This window comes from Micromys minutus (genome assembly GCF_963924665.1).
Source record: "Micromys minutus genome assembly, chromosome: 23".
Taxonomy (NCBI): domain Eukaryota; kingdom Metazoa; phylum Chordata; class Mammalia; order Rodentia; family Muridae; genus Micromys; species Micromys minutus.
In genome coordinates, this window is record NC_137958.1 from 29291068 (window position 1) to 29309130 (window position 18063).

At 41.0% G+C, this 18063-nt stretch overlaps 2 protein-coding genes across 3 annotated transcripts in view; one reads left to right on the plus strand and one right to left on the minus strand.

Annotated features, from left to right (window-relative positions):
• PEX1 (peroxisomal biogenesis factor 1) overlaps positions 1-9280 on the minus strand; it is a 36878-nt gene extending 27598 nt beyond the window's left edge. For both annotated transcript variants that reach the window (XM_080936071.1, XM_080936070.1), the window contains exons 1-3: positions 9149-9280; positions 3524-3667; positions 276-359 (exon numbers count right to left, since the gene is read on the minus strand). In XM_080936071.1, coding sequence (XP_080792197.1) covers positions 276-359; positions 3524-3667; positions 9149-9277 — 357 coding nt within the window. In that variant the 5' untranslated portion in view covers positions 9278-9280. The remainder of the gene's footprint in view (positions 1-275; positions 360-3523; positions 3668-9148) is intronic.
• Positions 9281-9578: 298 nt separating this feature from the next.
• On the plus strand, positions 9579-17968 carry RBM48 (RNA binding motif protein 48). The gene is made up of 5 exons (XM_080936367.1): positions 9579-9700; positions 10221-10411; positions 12242-12387; positions 13396-13961; positions 17599-17968. The coding sequence occupies exons 1-5, from the start codon at positions 9590-9592 to the stop codon at positions 17683-17685; spliced, it is 1101 nt and encodes a 366-aa protein (XP_080792493.1). The 5' UTR covers positions 9579-9589; the 3' UTR covers positions 17686-17968.
• Positions 17969-18063: the final 95 nt, after the last annotated feature.

The window sequence follows — 18063 nt, forward strand, 5'->3', positions numbered from 1 at the left end:
GGCTCTCTGATTTTGAGGCAGCCTGGTCTACAGATTAAGTTCCAGGACAGCCTGTTCTGGCTACACAGAGAAACCCATCTGGAAAACCTGAAATAAATAAATAAATCCCATGGTTAGCTCATCTGTGGTTCTCATGTTATACATTATATTTCTAGTAAGTCATCCTTAAAATATGAACTAACTCGGAATACATTAGAGAAGCCCAGAGAAATCTAACAACTGATGCTTAGAGGTTGTTTAACCGTATAGTAAGATAGCACTTAGTTTTCCTTTACCAGAATCTCCCAGTCGTCTGCTGAGAGAGGCTCCACCTCAACCTGTTGGCAAGACACCACATGGGAACAAGGCCTGAGAAACACCTGGAGAAACCAGAAACAAAATATTACTCTATAAGATTTTCCTGTATCTCTAAAAAGTAAGTTATTTCTTTAGGTAAGATTCTGTCTCACTGTCTCTCTCTCTCTGTCTCTGTCTCTCTGTCTCTGTCTCTGTCTCTCTCTCTCTCTCTCTCTCTCTCTCTCTCTCTCTCTCTCTCTCTCTGCCTTTCTCTTTCTCTCCTCCCATGTCTCAGATAACAAATATTAAGTACATAATCTTAGCTAGGCCCTGATATACTCAATACATCAAGTTTTTAAGAACTTTCACAGTGAACTTTAGAACAAAGGAACATCGGAGCACAACACATTTTCAAAACTATAAGGGATACTGTGAGAAAGAAGAATACTCTCACAACAGTCAGTTGTGAGCTGCCATTGAATGTGGGTTCTCTAGAAGCACTGAACCATCTCTTCAGCCTCTCCCTCCTTTTTGAGTACACTGCTAAAGCTGGCCTTGAACTTAAGATTCTCCTGCCTCAGCCTCCAGAGTAGCTGGGATTCTGGCACAAGTGATCATACCACCTGATAGACTGTCACACTGTTTGGACAGGATGAGCAAGAGGAAACAGCACCTCCCACCCACGAGGAAAAGTCCTCCCCAGGCTAGCATGGGGACTCCTTTGTGTTCCTTGGGGTCTTTGTAGTAGGACTCAAAGGAGTCTGCAGAAAAGCAGGCAAATGTCACTGAGAAGCAAATGTCCATGAGAAACGAGGACTGTTCAGAGTTCTAATCAAGACATCAGGATCCACCTAGGAAGCTGATCCTGCCCAGAGCTGTTGGCAGTGCAAGGCACTGGTCACTTCTAAGGTCATCTTCCTGTTAAAATGGAAGATTCTAAGGGCTGGGGACACAACTCAGTCTGTGCTTGCCATGTGTGCGTGAGGACCTTAGTTTGGACTCAGAGCAGTCACATAGTAAAGCCATAAGAAATGGCTCCTATAATCTCAGCACGAGAAAGTTCCTTGAGGCTCGCTGGCCAGCCAGGTTCAGCAAATTATCAGGCTTTAGTTCAGTGAAAAACCCTATTCCAATAACTGTGGTGAGCAGGCTGGAGAGATGGCTCAGCAGCTAAAAACACGTACCCTCCTCCAGACAACAGGAGGTTCAGTCCCTGGCACTCGTATCAGGTGCTCACAATCCCTTGCAACTCTAGCTCCCGGGGACCTGACGTTTTCTTCTGGCTTTTGTGAGTATTTATACTCACACGCACATATCTCACTTGAACACACACTTGGGAAAAAAAAATCTTAAAAAAATCTTAAAAAAAAAAAAAGGTGGGAGAGAGATTAAGAAAAACATCTGTTGTCAACCTCTGGACAATGATGCACGTATGCTACCCCCCATTCCTTCCATTAAAAAAACTAAAATTCTGGGGGGGAAATAGGGTACACAAAAGCCTATTGCAAGACTTAAGGACTTCTCATAAAAGACCTGTTTTAATTACCAACAGCACACATAGATAAAACCATCATGAGTCAAATTAAGTTTTAAAAGATATGGCACCCTCACGTTCTGCTATAAGAAACTGGTAATAGAGAAAGCTGGCTTCATCTACTGAGACCTACAGTGGCATGTCAACTCCAGACACGATGAGCCCATCTTTGACATTCTATTCCTTATTAATTGGTGAGGTACCCCTAACTTGGAAACATGAATTTTAAATTCTCTGGTGTCTGAGGTGTTGTGAGCACGAGTTTTACATTTTAGAGCAATTCACAATTTAGAATTTTGGATGTGGACTGCCCAATTGGTAGGTTCTGCAAATACTCCCAGGTCTGAAGCACACCTGGTCCCAAGCAGTTCACAAAGAGATACCCAAACTACTTAGAATTCTGAGAAATTACAAAAGCAGCTGCAGAAAGTAAGACACTTAGGCCCTGGGGGCTAGGCAGCCTGCCGTCTGCTGCTGTAATAATATGCAACCCACTGTAGAGAGAAAACAATGGAGAAAAAGTCTACATCTGTATTAAACAGCTTTTCCTTAGCACTGTCCCTAAACAATATAACTAGTTACATGTAACCGACATTGAATTAGGTATTATAAGTCTCTACCGTGATTTAAAGAGTACAGTCAGATAGATGCGTGCAGGTTTTTGCAAATACCATGCCATTGTATAAAAAGGATATGAACAGCTAAAGACCTTGGCATTCATGGGTGCTCATGGGAGCAACCCCAACTTATACCCACTGATGACTATACATAGAAAGGTATGTGACATACTTTGTGGAGTAAAATTATGGGGAATATGTATGAGTCTTTTGTTTTTATCCTAAAGGTCTAGTTGGATCTCAACAAACAGCAACATCCATTCTAAAGTTGAGTTTCAGTAAAGGGAAAAAGGAAATTTTTACTTTCAATCAAAGTTTGAGTGAATATTTAAATTGACTATTTAAAGTTAATAAGCTGATGAACATAATATAAAAAAAATGGACACAAATCCTTATGGTCTGTGGCCTACAATAAACACATGCAATCATGGGTAAGACAGAGTGAAATTATATTTTTAATCAAGTAAGCTCATAGAAAGATAGAAGTTCTGTAAGAAAAATAATAAGCCAGGTGTCTTAGCACACGCCTGTAACCCCAGCACTTGGGAGGTTGAACCAGGATCAGAGAGTCCAGAGTTCATCCTCGGCAACACGAGTTCTTTAAAAAGGAAAGAAAGGGGAAAGGGAAGGAAGGAAAGAGTCGGATGGAGAGAGGGAGGGAGGGAGAGGGAGGGAGGGAGAAAAGGGGGGGAAGAGCTGGAGAGAAAAGAGGGCATGTAAAATGGAGCCAGGGAGATGGCTCCATGGGTAAAGGTCCCTGCCCTCAAGCTTGACAGACACTTGAGTTCAGTCACTGGGAACTTATTATATATACACATGATAAATAATAAAACTGTGACAAGAACTAAGATAAGGAGGAAACCGAACACTCAAACGGAAAAATGATTTCACAAAAAAATTGACTGGAAAATTAGCAACTAGAATACACAGTCAAGCCGGAGGCATGTTACAGACGAGACAGTGACTTAACAACATATAGTTAGTTTGAATATCTTGGCCTGGTTACAGGAGCATACAAATGACCTCACCTGCAAAATGGCTGAACCTTAGGATGTGACATTATAAAGAAATGACTGAAGTCACACTTTCTACTTACCTGATCCCCACTTGAGAGTCCAAGTTTCTGGCCAACTTGTCTATTAATTTCTGCCACATTTTCACTTTGATCACTAAAATGCCGGCCTTCCACCCAGCTCAAGTAGGTAGGCTGCTGATCCCCAGTTACTTCTATAGCTTGATTCTATTTGTCCAAACAATGGGAGAGAAAAGGGAGTTATAATTTTTATGGTTTTTTTCCTCTGGATTCAGATAAGCAGTTATTATAAAACATAAAACAAAAAAAAGTGCTAAAGGTAGTTAATCATTCTTTATTCACATTTGTAATTTAAAAAACAATAATTGTTTTAAACATCCAGAAGTTGCAATGTTATCCACAGAACATGCTCACAGTCTTATGATTGAGTCACATTATTCATAATTCAAAATGCCATGAGTACTTGGACAAATTTACACAGGCTTTCAGTATACACGTGAGAAAAAGGTTACATACACCCAAGAAAAATGCTTATATATTTAATAAAATAATTAAAAATTTAAAATATAAAACAACATAGTTTAGACTTTTGGAACTCTGATCCGCAGGGGTATTCAATCTGTTACTGATCAACAAATTTATTTAAAAAGTAATAAATACACATAGTACAAAATTTCAAAAGGTAAATGCAAAGGGGGGGGCCTATGTTCCTAGAAAGAAATTACTGTTAGTGACTTCCTGAAATATTATATTATGCACCTTCTTAGTGATTTTTAAAGTTCATAAATTTGGCTGAGCATGGTGGTGCATGCCTTTAATCCCAGTACTTGGGAGGTGGAAGCAGGCTAGTCTCTGAGTTCAAAGCTAGGGCTACATAGTCAAAGCTACACAGTAAGACCATGTCTCAAAAGACAAAACAAACAAGTAAGTAAATAAAGGTCATAAGACAATAGAAACATACAGTTTAAACGGGTCAGAGAGATGGCCCTAGGATTAAGAGCAGCAGTATACGTAAGCCTATAGGGACCCAGCTCGGGTGTCCTCTGGCCTCTACAACTGCCATCACACACACATAATTAAAAATATATCCTTAAAATTAAAAATCTGTTAGACCAGCAAACATTAAAGTAACATAATATGTACATTTGTGGCTGAGAGTTAAATGACCAAGGTCCTCCACAGTTAAAGACTTGAACTGGCAGGAATGATTCTGCATGTCTGTGATCCTAGCACTTGGGAGGCTGAGGCAGGAGGGTTGTGATTTAACGTCAGTTTGGGTTACAGTGATATCCTGTCTCAAAAAAACAAAAACAAAACAATTATACTCATAGGAATCTTGGGGAAAATGTGCACTTGGAGGGAAACACAATCAGATGAATAGTTTTGTATACCTCTTGCTAACGTTTTTCAGTCAGCGATCCGTATACGTTTTACCTGTTTACTATAACATCTAACACTTCTTAGTGAAAAACAGCAAGCACCTTGATGAACAGTCTTGAAGACTCGTTGTCTCAGGAAGCTTACGTGTTATTAAATTCATTTCAAAATAAAACTCAGAAACCTTAAAATAGTGAAGCCAAACTCTCTCATTTATATCAGATTTCAGCACTCCATGTTTCTTTAAACAGAACACATTGCAAAGAACACAGGAGTCTTAGGCAATACAGTTCCCAGACACACTCACTAGTCAACTTTACATAAGAACATCACTGTTAGCCTTTAATGCTAACATGCATTTACTGCCAGCACATGCAGACAGATCCATGAGTTCAAGGCCAGCCTGGTCTACCCAGTGAGAGCCAGGACAGCCAAGGTTACAGGGAGAAGCTTGCCTTGACAAAACAAAAAGCAAAACAAAAGCCACTGTTTGTCCTTTAGCTGCGTAATTTTTCTCACAATTTCCAAACAATGATGCAATTGTTTTTGCTGGCAAAGCTCATTCAATTAAGCACAGTTTGGTAAAGAAAAAGCAAGCCCTGGCCCTGGAGTCAAGTCCTGGCTCACTGTATAGGTAACAAGGGCAAATGTAACAGAGCCCCAGGCACTTTTTTGGTGGTTTCATAATTTGCTGATATTACCATTCAGTGCCCTCTATTTTGTAAGAAAGCTTTAAAACCAGAGACATTAAAGAAAGAAATATAAAATACATCCTGAAATGTCTAAAATATCTATCTACTAACTCACAGGGCAAAACAAAAGAAAAAAATATCAACTTTATCAGACAATAGAAATACTCAGTCGTTTGGGTTTGGTCAAAATGTAGTCATGAATGGCACTCAGGGAGGCTTGGCAAACTAATGTTCTAAGCGGTTTGTACATTGGCTTTCATTAGAAACACAGACGCCTTCAGATAGCAAGAAGTAAAAGAACAGCGCCCCCTTCAGGAATAGAATCAACAAGTGCACTGATTATTTACTTTGGCCGATACTGTTATCAACATCACCTTGAAGGAAACAATCAGGTGACGCTATACATTCAAATATGCCTCAGGAGTGCCTGGGTCTAAGGCCTGGGCTATCCCTAGCTAACTCCAGGAAACAAGTCTGCACATGGAAATTTCTGGGTGAGGTGTAGAACCCTTTCAGCACTTGGTGTCAGTAGGAATCCTTTCTTTGTTGCAACTACAGCATATGCTGAGCTTAAAATATGTAGACTAGAATAGAAGCAGTGGTTCTCACCTGGTAGTGACTGTGTCCCTCAAGGACAGTTGTGTCTGGAGATGGTTTGGAGTGTCACAATGAAAGACAATACTCATCTCTGGTGAACAGAGGGTCATGATGGCCTTAAGTATCTTACAGACCCGGCATGGTGGCTCATACCTTTAACCCCAACGCTCAAGAGGCAGAAGCAGGTGGACCTCTGTGAGTTTAAAGCCAGCCTGATCAACATAGAGAGTTCCAAGCCAGCCAGGGCTACATAGTGAGTCCCTGCAATAAGAGAAAACCTAGCGAGAAGTATGGGCTGACTAGTATGATCGAGAGTTAAGTTAAATATCTACTTGGTACTCAGTCCTTAACTAAGGACTTGTGTGAAGACATGTTTGAAACAAAATAGTATGTAACAAATGATCCATACACAGCTATGGAGATCAACAGAGCCATGTGGGAGAAGGATTATACTACTGTTAAAGACCTGGGTTTATGTGAAAGGAAGGAGACTTTGATGGGGCTGGGCACAGAACCAGCAAGAGATCAAAGTTAGAAGTGTGACCAGTCAGGAGTGTAAAGTGAGAAACTGTGGCAGGCTGGTAGAGCTGACACAGTTAAGGCACACAGAACAAAAGCTAGCTATGTGAAAATGGAATCTGCCTCAGACTTGTAACAGCCTTGTGTTAGAGAGTAGGGAAATGCCTTAGATAACTCAGGTCCTTTCATAGTCAACCTATCGTGGTTCTACAGCCATGGGTCTCACCTTTGTGTATCTAAGTAACCTGAAGATTTATTACATCTTTTAAAAATCTGTTCCACCTAGATTCTCGTTCAGTAAGTTTGAGGAAGAACCAGAATTGTTTGGATTCTGAAAACCTTGAGGTAATCAGATAAAGGCCACTGTAACCCTTCCTCCCATTAACCGCATATTCGTGTTAGATATTTTAGACTTCAGCTCAAAAGAAATAATTCAACTTATTAATTCCCAATACATTAACTTTTCTGCTTCAATACTTCTAGCCTGATTTGTGCTGGACAGTTTCATATTAACATGATACAAGGCCATTTATCTGAGAAAACACCTCCATAAGACTCAACTGCAGGCGAGCCTCTAGGGCACGGGGAGGGCCAGCCCATTGTGGGTGGTGACACCTCTGGGCTAGTGGCCCTGGGTTCTAGAAGAAAAGCAGGTTAGACAAGCTATTATGAACAAGCCAGTAAGCAGCACCCCTTCCATGACCTACGCACCAGCTCCTGCCTCCAGCTTCCTGTCCTGCTTTCCTTCAGTGATGGACTACAATGTGGAAGTGTAAGTCAAATAAACCCTTCCCTCCCCAACTTGCTTTTGGTCACAGTGTTTCATCGCAACAGTAGAAACCCTGACTGAGACACAGTTGTTCTGGGAGCTCTAAATAACCAAAAATGAAAACAATAATCCATAAGCAACAGCACTTTACTGTTTCTGTAAAACATAGCTGTCACTTTAAATTTCTAAAAGTTGAATTCAAAAGTTAATCATGGTGAACAATTATATAAATTATGGCCAGTTTATGGTATCATACCAATTAATTGCTAAAAATGATAAGCTCTAAACAAAATAAAAGCCACAGTAATACTACACAAAAACAGGACATAAAATCATATGTATATATAGCTCCACATTTCTAAAAACAATAAGGATTAGATATAAATATGCAAGACTTAATCCAAAAGCTTAGTATTAGTTATTTCTAGGCATAGAAATTATGGATAACTTTTATCTTCTTTTAAATAATCTTCCTATAAAACAAGTATTCCTTTGGGGGTGTGGGTGACGTGTTCTGCTGATATAGGCTTAGAAGAAACATCGATTTCTTCCAAGACAGAAAACATTTAAACTTCACAGATACCTTTAAACCAGATCTCAAGAATACTTCTTCACATCTTAAAAAAAAAAAAAAAAAGACTAAGACTACATTATTCCTAAACATCAATGAATCTATGGAAGCAACATGTCAGAATCAAATTCTTAGTTACTGTAAGGAAGCATTTTTCTAAACTCATGGAGTGGTGAGTTTATTCCTATAAACTCATTAATATTGGATTTGAAAGTACACTGAAAATCTCCATCAGAAATGACAGTGAACCAAGCTGGAATCTGGTGACAGTGACTGATTGTTTTCAGCCCACAGAAAGCAAACCAGGCAGTTAAAGAATATTTGGTGAAGATAAAATGAATTATCAATAACAATGATTCTGATGAAATTTGTGTGTTTTGATAGGCGCATTGTAAAAGGAAGATAACTGTAGCAAAGAGGAAATAAGGTGGAATACTTGAAATCATTTCAAACTCTTGGATATGTCTTTTTTGCGCCAGTATTCAGGTACCATGCACCTAGGATTTTAGATTTCAAGTAGTCTAACCCCATGAATACACTCAAACTAGAGAGTCTATCTGTGCTCATTCTTAGGAAAACATAGATGCTGTATTTCCATCGAGCCATGAAGCACAATGACAGCATCCAAACAGCAACAGCTCTCTGAGGTCCAAGTAATCCTGGCTACCCGGGTGAAAGTGTGAGGTGTGAATAATTCCATTGCCTTGCCACACACACACACACACCCTTGCTGTGTTCCAAGTCCTACGCAGGGAGAACTGTCACTTTATTAACCTTTGGCACAGGTTGGAAACCTTGGTAATTTACAAACTAAGTCTGCCACTCAACGCCTCTAAGGCTGCGCTGGCAACTCGTTGGCAGGATAATGCTTTAGCAAAACCTGTAAGAGCTCTCTAGAGCTTTTCCATCCTAGAGGACCGCTTCTGAATGCTGAGGCAGAACCCTAGTGTTCAGTCTGGTTTAAGCGAGTTAAAGGGGTGCACTAGGAATCCCACTGTAGGGTCTGGGAATGCACTAGCCCTGGTGTGGGAGACGCTGCCACCCCACGCCGTGCCCCGCCTCAGCTCGGGTTCGGTGGCAAACGGTGTCCGGGCGGAGTAAGGTGTGAGCGGACACTCGTCCCAGGAAACATCGATGGTGTCCGCGTCCGGCCAGCGCGTTACCTGCAGCAGGTGAAGCTGGGCCACCAGGCGCCGCGGCAGATGAAGGAAGCAGTCCCGAGCGTTCGTGAGGGCCACCGTCACCACCGCCCCACCAGACCCCGCGCCCGCTAAGCGATCACCGCTCCACATGGTCCAAAGGTTCAACTCTCTCCGGAGAGGCGAGTGCACCCGCTTCCCGTCAGGCCAGGGCGTGGAGCCCGAGAACGTCGATCGGGCCCGCCCCTCTCTTCACACGCCTGGCCCCTGTCACTCTCGAATCTCTCCTCCGAGGCTCTAGGGGGCGGCAAATCGCTCGTTGAATTCTCGCTCTCAGGAAACGATCGTCGATGGGGTCGATCCTCCAGCCAATCCTAGCACGCTTGGCCCATACTGCTCTCTCATTGGCCACAGAGGAGAGTGCTGGCGGATGTTGTTCTGGCGCGGAGGGCTGGAGCCGGCAAGATGGCATCCAGTGACGGGAAACCTGGCGGTGTATTCGACCACCACGTCCAGACGGCTGTGTGTGACTCCCGGGCCAAATACCGGGAGGGCCGACGCCCTCGCGCGGTCAAGGTAGAGTGATTTGGGTTTCTTCTCTCTCCTCGGCAGGAGCACTAACTTCCCGTGAGCACTAGCTCCCCATGGTCTGCCTCCGTAAAGGCATGGCAGGGATGCTGCTCAGTCCGTCTCTCAGTGGAACGGGCACAAGGAACCCCAGCCCAGGTAGCAAAGGTTATCGCAGTTCTCTGTTAACTGCTTACTAGACCGCCAGTCCATGATTTTCAGCTTTGAATCCTGTGTGTTTACAATAGCGCTTCACCCAGGACAAGTCCTGGATGAGTGTTCACTGGCTGTTTACATTAGCTTCTCTGGAGTCAGCTTTGGGGAAAGACGGCAGTTTAGTCAGATGCCCTTATGTGAAGTGTGTTATTCTTTAGGCAGAAAGAGTGACAGTTTTGTGTATATGTTTCACAGACCAGATTGAGCAGAGCATTTCTTGTTTTCGAAGCTCCACTTAAAAGGAAGGTGGGGAGACAGATTTGCTATAGGCTTGTTTGAAGAGTACATTTAACGATCTCTCCCCCGACTTTAGGTATATACAATCAATTTGGAGTCTCAGTACTTACTAATACAAGGAGTTCCTGCAGTGGGAGCCATGAAGGAATTAGTTGAGAGATTTGCTCTCTATGGTGCGATTGAACAGTATAATGCTCTAGATGAATACCCAGCAGAAGATTTTACCGAAGTTTATCTCATTAAATTTGTGAAATTACAAAGTGCAAGGTATGTACAAGTTAAGCAGAACTTCCTATCTTACATTCTTGTTGCTGTCATTTTGGCCCCAGGATTTCCCACACATACCCAAATCACACAAGCACTTCTGGCTTAGAGGGACAGGATTTATTTGGATAGCCTTAACTGTACTGGAATTAGTTCTGTAGACCAGGCTGGTCTTGAACTCAAAGATCCCCCTGCCTCTCCCTCCCGAGTGCTGGGTTCAAAGGTGTGCGCCACCCCTCCTGACCTTCTGGTTTGGTTTTTATCAGGCCTCACATCACTACTACTCGATGCTACTAGATCACTTGGACAGTGAGTGACATCCCAGCTCCTCCTTCAAACTTTTAAAAGGCTGACTTTACAACAATACTCTTCCCAGATTCTTGACAATTTTTGAACCTGTAGTATGGTAGATTGAGAATTACATTTGAAGTAAATGGGACTTTGGAGAATTTTAGTCCTGCCAAACATTTTTTTTTCTTTTCCTATAATCCATATGGCAAAAAAAGAGTCTACTTCTTGAGGTTCACTGAGAAACAAAACAGTTTATGTAAAGGGATTAGACTGGTAATTAGATTAATTACCTCTTATTAAGAGTAAATATGAGAGCTGGGCAGTGGTGGCACATGCTTTTAATCCTAGCATCAGGGAAGCAGAAGCAAGCGGATCTCTGAGGTTGGGGCCAGCCTTGTCTACAGAACCAGTTCCAGGGTAGCCAGAGCTACCCAGAGAAACCTGTTTCCAAAAACAAACAAAAGGAGTAAATATTAGTAATGACAGTTCTTATTGGTACGGTTCTCTGTTAATCAGCCTTGTATTCCAATAAGGCTGAAGTCAGCAATGCTTTGTTTTATGTTGTGCAGACCAGCTGACTAGAACTCAGAACTTCCTCCTGACTCTATCTACCCATCTCCACCAACTTTAAAGGCAATGGTACTACAGCATACTCGACCCTAAGTTTTGAGACTGGACCCTCACTGAATCTGGAGTTCATTGATTAGATTGGTTGGCTATCAGGCTCCAGTGGCCCTTCTATATCTACATTTACAGGCACTGGGATTATAGGCACAATGCAGTGCCTAGCTTTTATGTGCATGCTAGGGGTTGAACCTAGGCACTCGAACTTAAGCAAGTGCTTTTGCAACTGAGCAGTCTCCCTAGCTCATGTTAGCCATTTTTTCTTTTTAATCACTAACCTGACTTAAACCATATCCTTCCCTGACTTTTGCTATTCAAATGTTTTTGGTGGGAAAAGGCTGGAGCTGTAGTTACAGGTGGTTGTGAACCATCCAAGAAGGGTGCTGGGATTTGAATCTGCTCTTCTCAAAGATCAGCAAGTACTCATATCACCTGCCAGATTATCTCTCCAGCCCCTATATCTCTTTTGTGTGCTACTCATGGTCCACCACGAAATCACTTGACCTCAAAAAGCCATGTGTCTTTTCATACCAAGTGGCCAACTCTCCATGATGTAGAATGCATGTTCTCTAGAGCCTTGTATCTCCACAGTCCCTGATACAGCGGGCTCTGGGGTTAGACATCTGAATTGAATATGACCCAGAATTTCTTGGTGCCTTGATTTTATCATGAGATAGTTTTGAGATACAATGTGACTTTGCATGGGGTAATATCTCAATAAACATTAATCATCTGTAGATACAGAAGTACTTAATTACTTATTATAGTGCTTGGTTCTGCATAAGGTATTCAGCATTTTTTAAACTTTATTTCTCTTATTTTTATGTGTATGTGGTGAGGTAATTTGTTAATTGCTTTTAAGCCATGTAATTTATGCACTTCTTTAGAGTTATCTTTAAATTATGCATTTCTTTTTAGGATAGCTAAGAAAAAAATGGATGAACAGAGTTTCTTTGGAGGGTTACTTCATGTGTGCTATGCTCCAGAATTTGAAACAGTCGAAGAAACTAGAAAAAAGTTAAAAGAAAGAAAGGCTTATATTGCAAGAGTTACTAAAAGCCAAGGTATGGAAAGTCTGTGTTAACACCTCCTGTGTATCAGTCAAGCACTGCTAGGAATGTGTGTCACTCAGCAATTCCTACTCCGTCACCATCTTCGGGGACTTGAACTGCTGAGGTCTGTGCTCCACTGCAGAGTCTTGGCTGGGAAGGGAGAGACATTGATTCGTGGAGATTGCCTCTGTGATGTGAGAGTCGGGTAAATAGTAGTAAATGGTATTCAGAGGAGGGGTAAAAAGAGCGGCAAGGTAAACCAGGCTACATGTTTAAGTCCAAGATTTAACATGAAGGCAGCAAAAAATAATGTTGTTTACAGACTGATTTGATGTGTTGCTCATTATGGGAAACTAACAATTTTTTGAGCAGCTGGTTCAGTGGTCCACACACCCAGATGAGTTTCTCTTGACACAAGTATGAAGTAAACATGGTTTATATGGAATATTCTGGAACTGTAAAATCTTTCAATGCAATGACATGGTGACTTTCTTTTTTTTTTAAGCAGTAAATGCTCTTTTTTAAAAAAAAAAAATTTTAAGATGTATTTTACTTATGAGTACTCTGTTGCTATCTTCAGACTCGCCAGAAGAGGGCACTGGATCCAATTACAGATGGTTGTGAGCCACCATGTGGATGCTGGGAACTGAACTCAGGACCTCTGGAAGAGCAGTCAGTGCTCTTAACCACTCTCTCTCCAGCCCCCTGCATGGAGACTCTTACAGACAGTGGAAAATGTAAACGTTTAAGTTTTATTATTTTTCAAGTGGCTCCAGAGAAAAAGTGAGACATTCTAGATAGATGAGTAAGTAGGTGACACTTGGCAGTATCCCATGGGATCCTTTCAAAAAGCCTTTAAATCTTATCAGTGCGTTCCCTGCTCTAGAAGTGTCATTCTAGGAGTAGAGCTTCTGCAAATTTTGAGGTTTGTTTTTAGGATTTCAAGATTCTGAATGATCAAAATGATTAATGAACTATTTGTTTCCCTTTCCCTCAACTTTTAAAACTATGACTTTAAAGACTGTTACGTGACAAAGAAGAAACCGGTTCCAGAGCAAACTAGACAAGATTTCCATGCACATATGCCTGGATTTTGTGCAGCTGCTTTAAACACATCTCCTGAGAGTCCTTTGGAGAACTCAAGCGCTTGTCTTCCTTATTCCTGTGAATTCCCGTTACGTTATTTTGCCTCCAAAAGCACGTGTTCACCTGGGGAACATATGGACCAAGCATCAAACTCCCGTAACAGTGCGAGGAACCATGGTGAACCACCGAAGCATCGTGACCACAGTGCCTTTTCCTCAGAACTGCAGATGAACACTTACAAAAACTCCGTCCCTTGCTCTGCTGTGCAAGAGGCCATTGCTACCTCACAGGCAGTTGGCAGATTTATGCCTAGGACAACACAGCTGCAGGAGAGGAAAAGACGACGTGACTGTGATCGTGAACTTGGAACTCTCCTTGAGACAAGCACAGGCCGTAGTGAGGTTCTGATTGGACCTAAGTTACCAGGGACGCCCACAGTAGACCTGCAGGATGACTCCTTGAATACAACGGCAGACTTAATTCGGAAGAAACTGAAACAGGTAAGGTCTTTCTTTAATTGAGATAATTTAATTATGAGCCCAACGACTTGGTAGGAACTAAAACTTGGTAAGTATTTGGCTTTGCTGTATTTTCCTACCCTTATCTTCTAAAATAACAGATTTGATCAATATCTATTTAACAGTCATTTTTTAAAGTAATTTTATTTTATTTTATTTAGGTATGTGAGCATTTTGTCACTCTCTTCATACAACAAAGAGAGCATTATATCCCACTACAGATGGTTGTGAGCCACCATGTGGTTGCTGGGAATTGAACTGAGGACCTCTGGAAGAGCAGTCAGTGCTCTTAACTGTTGAGCCATCTCTCCAGCTCCCTTGACAGTCATTCTTGGTTTAACAATGAACAGATACATTTTATGTCAGTATACGTACAAATGCTAAATGTTCCAGTTAATCAGACTATGACAGTTGATTCCAGATATTTTCTCTCTTCCCGTCCCTATCTAAAGCTAGTTCCCTAGGTAGTGATAGCATAAGCCAAAATTGACAATTATAATTGGTTATTTCTCTTAAAGTCAGTTACTGCAGATTTTCAGTCACAATACTTTTATGATAAATATTCACAAAAAGAATGATTTTGATTAATTAATTAATCTCTTAATTAATCTTGTTGGGAACAGAACTCAGGGCCATGTGTGTTAGGCAAATGCTCAATCACTGCCACATCCGCAGCCCACAAAATGAGATTTCTAAAGACTGAGTGGGTTGCCTACACTACATTTTATGTGTGAACTTCAAAGCTCTGAACTAGTTGGAGATCAGATTGTCTCCCCAACTCCAACCCCCTCCCCTGTCATTTACATTATTTCCCGTTTCCTAAACCCAAGAGAAAGTTGGAGTAGCTTGTGAAATCTTTCTTTTGTGGCGTGGAGATGGACCTTGAAATCACTTGTAGAGGCCATGAGCATCTTCTTAGCTCCCAGGTCAGCGAGCCCGCTCACACAGTGCCCTCCAGGTCAGCGAGCCCGCTCACACAGTGCCCTCCTATTCTGCATCATTAGAGCAGCACAGGTGACTCTGTTGTGTTGTTTCCCATCTAATTGAAATGATAGAAGTGTATGAGTGTGGTTTTTATGTTTAAGTCTCCCTAAGTTTTTCAGTATGTGCAGCACCTTCCTTCTGATGCACTGCACTGAAGAGTACAGACTCATGGCTGTCTCAGTCAGGGCCACCTGCATTTAAATTGTAAAGTCCGCATCTCAGGAAATAACAGGTCAACAAAAACACATACTTCATATACTTAACCACAAGTTCTAGTATTTTCCCCTTTCAAATCAAGATGGTCTTACACTGCTTTTGACATATTAAGTTATTTTTAATGGAATGCAAACAATGTATTTAGGATCCATTGCAGCTGAGATCTCTGTAAGCCAGCCTGGTCTGCCTAGTAAGTTCCCAGCTAGGCCAGGCTAGTCAAAGTTACACCATAAGATCCTGTCCAAAACTAAAACAAATCAACCATTAAAACCAAGGTATTTTATCTGTATCCTGTTGGTTTTCTTTACTGTAGCAGTTTCTGGACTGAGGTGAGATCCCAATGTCATTTTAATTTGCATTTGTTTAATTTAGGTGAGATAGGATCCCAATATGTTCTTTTGCATTTCCCTGATGGTAATCATGTTGAACATTTTCAAACACGTATTGGCCGTGTGTATTTCTTCCTTTGAAGTCTGTTCAACTCATTAGCCTGTTGATTAACTGAATGACTTCTTTGCTTGTTTGTTTTTTAGTGTATAACTTTTAGCACTTTTTTATATTAAGGCCTCATTTGTATAGTTGGGCACAGACTCCCCGTTCTGCAGGCTCTTTTCCCTTCACTTTCCTGGTTGTGTTAATGTGCAGAAGCTCCTCAGTTCCATGTGCTCCCACTAGTTCAGGCATTGTAATCTGTTCCGTTAGAGTCCACTTCAGATAGTGTGTGTGTGTGTGTGTGTGTGTGTGTGTGTGTGTGTGTGTTCCCCCCATGTGTTTTTGTTACCCTTGTCAAAAATGTTGTGTCTGTAGCTGTCTAGGATTATTTCTGGATCCTTTATTCTATTCCCTCTGTCTGCATTCTTGTTTTTATCTAGTACTAGGTTGCTTTTGTGTCTTAGTTAGGGTTTCTAACATCATAACCAAAAGCCGAGCCACCTTCCCGAACTATGTGGTTCTGTTGTTGTTTATTGTGAATAGGATTTTTTTTATGACAAGTTTATTGTTTTATAGAAAAGCTATTGTTTTTTTTTTTTTTGTTTGTTGAATGTATGTATTTTGATGATAGTGCTTATCATAGTTAAGAGTTTTCTGGTCAGCTCTTTAGAGCATTTAAGTATAGAGTTGGGTAGTCTGAGTAGAGATTATATAATGTCTCCCTTTCCTCCGTGTTATTTTTCTTGTCTCATTGCTCTGGCGTAGACTCACAGTACCATAACGAATAAGAGCAGAAGAGTAGACACGTTTGTCTCTATCCCTGATATTAAAGGAAATGCTGTGTCTGCTCTATCTACTCACATAAACATACAATTCCTGTTCCTGAAGGTATGTGCTGTCTTTATTGATTTGCCTATCTGGGACCTTCCAGGAAATCTTGGAATGAAACTGACTTAGTCATGGTTCTATGATCTTAATGTGTTCTTTTATTCAAGTTGCAATATTTATTGAGAATTTTTACTTACATGTTGATCAGAGGGATTGGGTTATGGTTTTCTTGTTGCTTACTGTACGACTTGTTACAGGGTGAGGCTGGCTTCATAGAATGAGTCAGGTAATGTTCCTTCCTTACCCTTTGCTTCTTAACCTAGTTTGAGGAGCGTTGGTATTAACCTTTCTTTAATTAGTAGAATTCAGCAGTGAATCCATTGTACTTTACTTTTCCAGATTTTTATTGATGCTTCAGTCATGGATATATTTAAATTGTATCTTCTTGAGTTAATTTTAATAGGTCGTATTATTAACCCTATTGCCTTTTTTATTTTTTTTTTTTTTTTGGTTAAGTTAAGCAAGCTTTATTTTCTGTCAGACAGGGCTGTCTCCCTAATGTGGAGTTTGGAAGAACAGCGTTGAACACAGGAGAAAGTGGGATTTATATAGCTTAAGATCTGAAAGAGAAGATTACATAGGAACTTGGTAGAACATCTAGTCAGGATGGAGATAGGTGTATAGTGTGTGTCAAATTCCAGAAAATGGGCCAAGTGATAGTCAAACCCAAATGTACAGAAAACAGGAATGAATTTATTCTGCCTTGTAACAAGATGGCTTCTGATCTTAAAATGGGTCAGTCTGGGCCATCAATATGCCTAGGAATTTTTCCATTTCTTTTAGATTTTCCAGATTTTTGAAATATATTTTCAAAAAATTCCCAAATGGTTCTTTTAATTTTACTAGAATCTGTTTTAACCTTCCTAGGTTTTTGGTTGGTCAGTTGGTTGGTTGGTTTTGTGTGTTTGTTCTCTCTCTCTCTCCCCCTCTCCCCTTCCTTCCCTCACTTAGTTTGTTAGTCTTACATGGAAAGGGACCAAGTCCTTATTTGGTTGGTTCTATGTGTGATTCTTTTAATCTAAATTTTATCCATTTCTGTTCCATTTTTACTAATTGTTGCTGTTGGCTGCTTAGTGATTCTTTTTTCTTTTGAAACCAGGTGATTTCGTCTGTGCCAAAGCCTCCAGAGGACAGTGTAGAAGACGCTCGCACAGGTCTTCCACAAAAACAAAGGAGGAGGATATAGCTTGTCGGCAGAGAGTCAGTCTTACCTTTTCTTTCTTTTTTCTTTTGAATCAGGGCCTCACTGGATAGACCTAACTGGTCCAGGAACTCACTATGTAGACCAGGCCCGAGTACTGGGATTAAAAGGTGTGTGCAGCACACCCAGCTAAATTGTGGTATTTTCTGGAGATCTTCTTCTTTATGTTTGGCCCATTTTTCTTCTTTCAGGCATCTTACTGCTGCTCTAAAGCTTTTTTCTTTCAAATTGTTTGCAAATATTTCCGTCTTTGTTGGATCTACATTCAGTGTGGCAGACTGTTCTTTTCATGCCACATTAGTTCTTGTGTTACAATGTGTAAACTGATTGAAACAAATATAAAAATATATAGTGCAAATAAAG

Coding starts and splice junctions, on each gene's coding strand:
- RBM48 (XM_080936367.1), top strand. CDS start 9,590: ATGGCATCCAGTGACGGGAAACCTGGCGGTGTATTCGACCACCACGTC. Junction 9,701..10,220: donor GACGCCCTCGCGCGGTCAAG/GTAGAGTGATTT, acceptor CCCCGACTTTAG/GTATATACAATCAATTTGGA. Junction 13,962..17,598: donor TTCGGAAGAAACTGAAACAG/GTAAGGTCTTTC, acceptor TTTTGAAACCAG/GTGATTTCGTCTGTGCCAAA.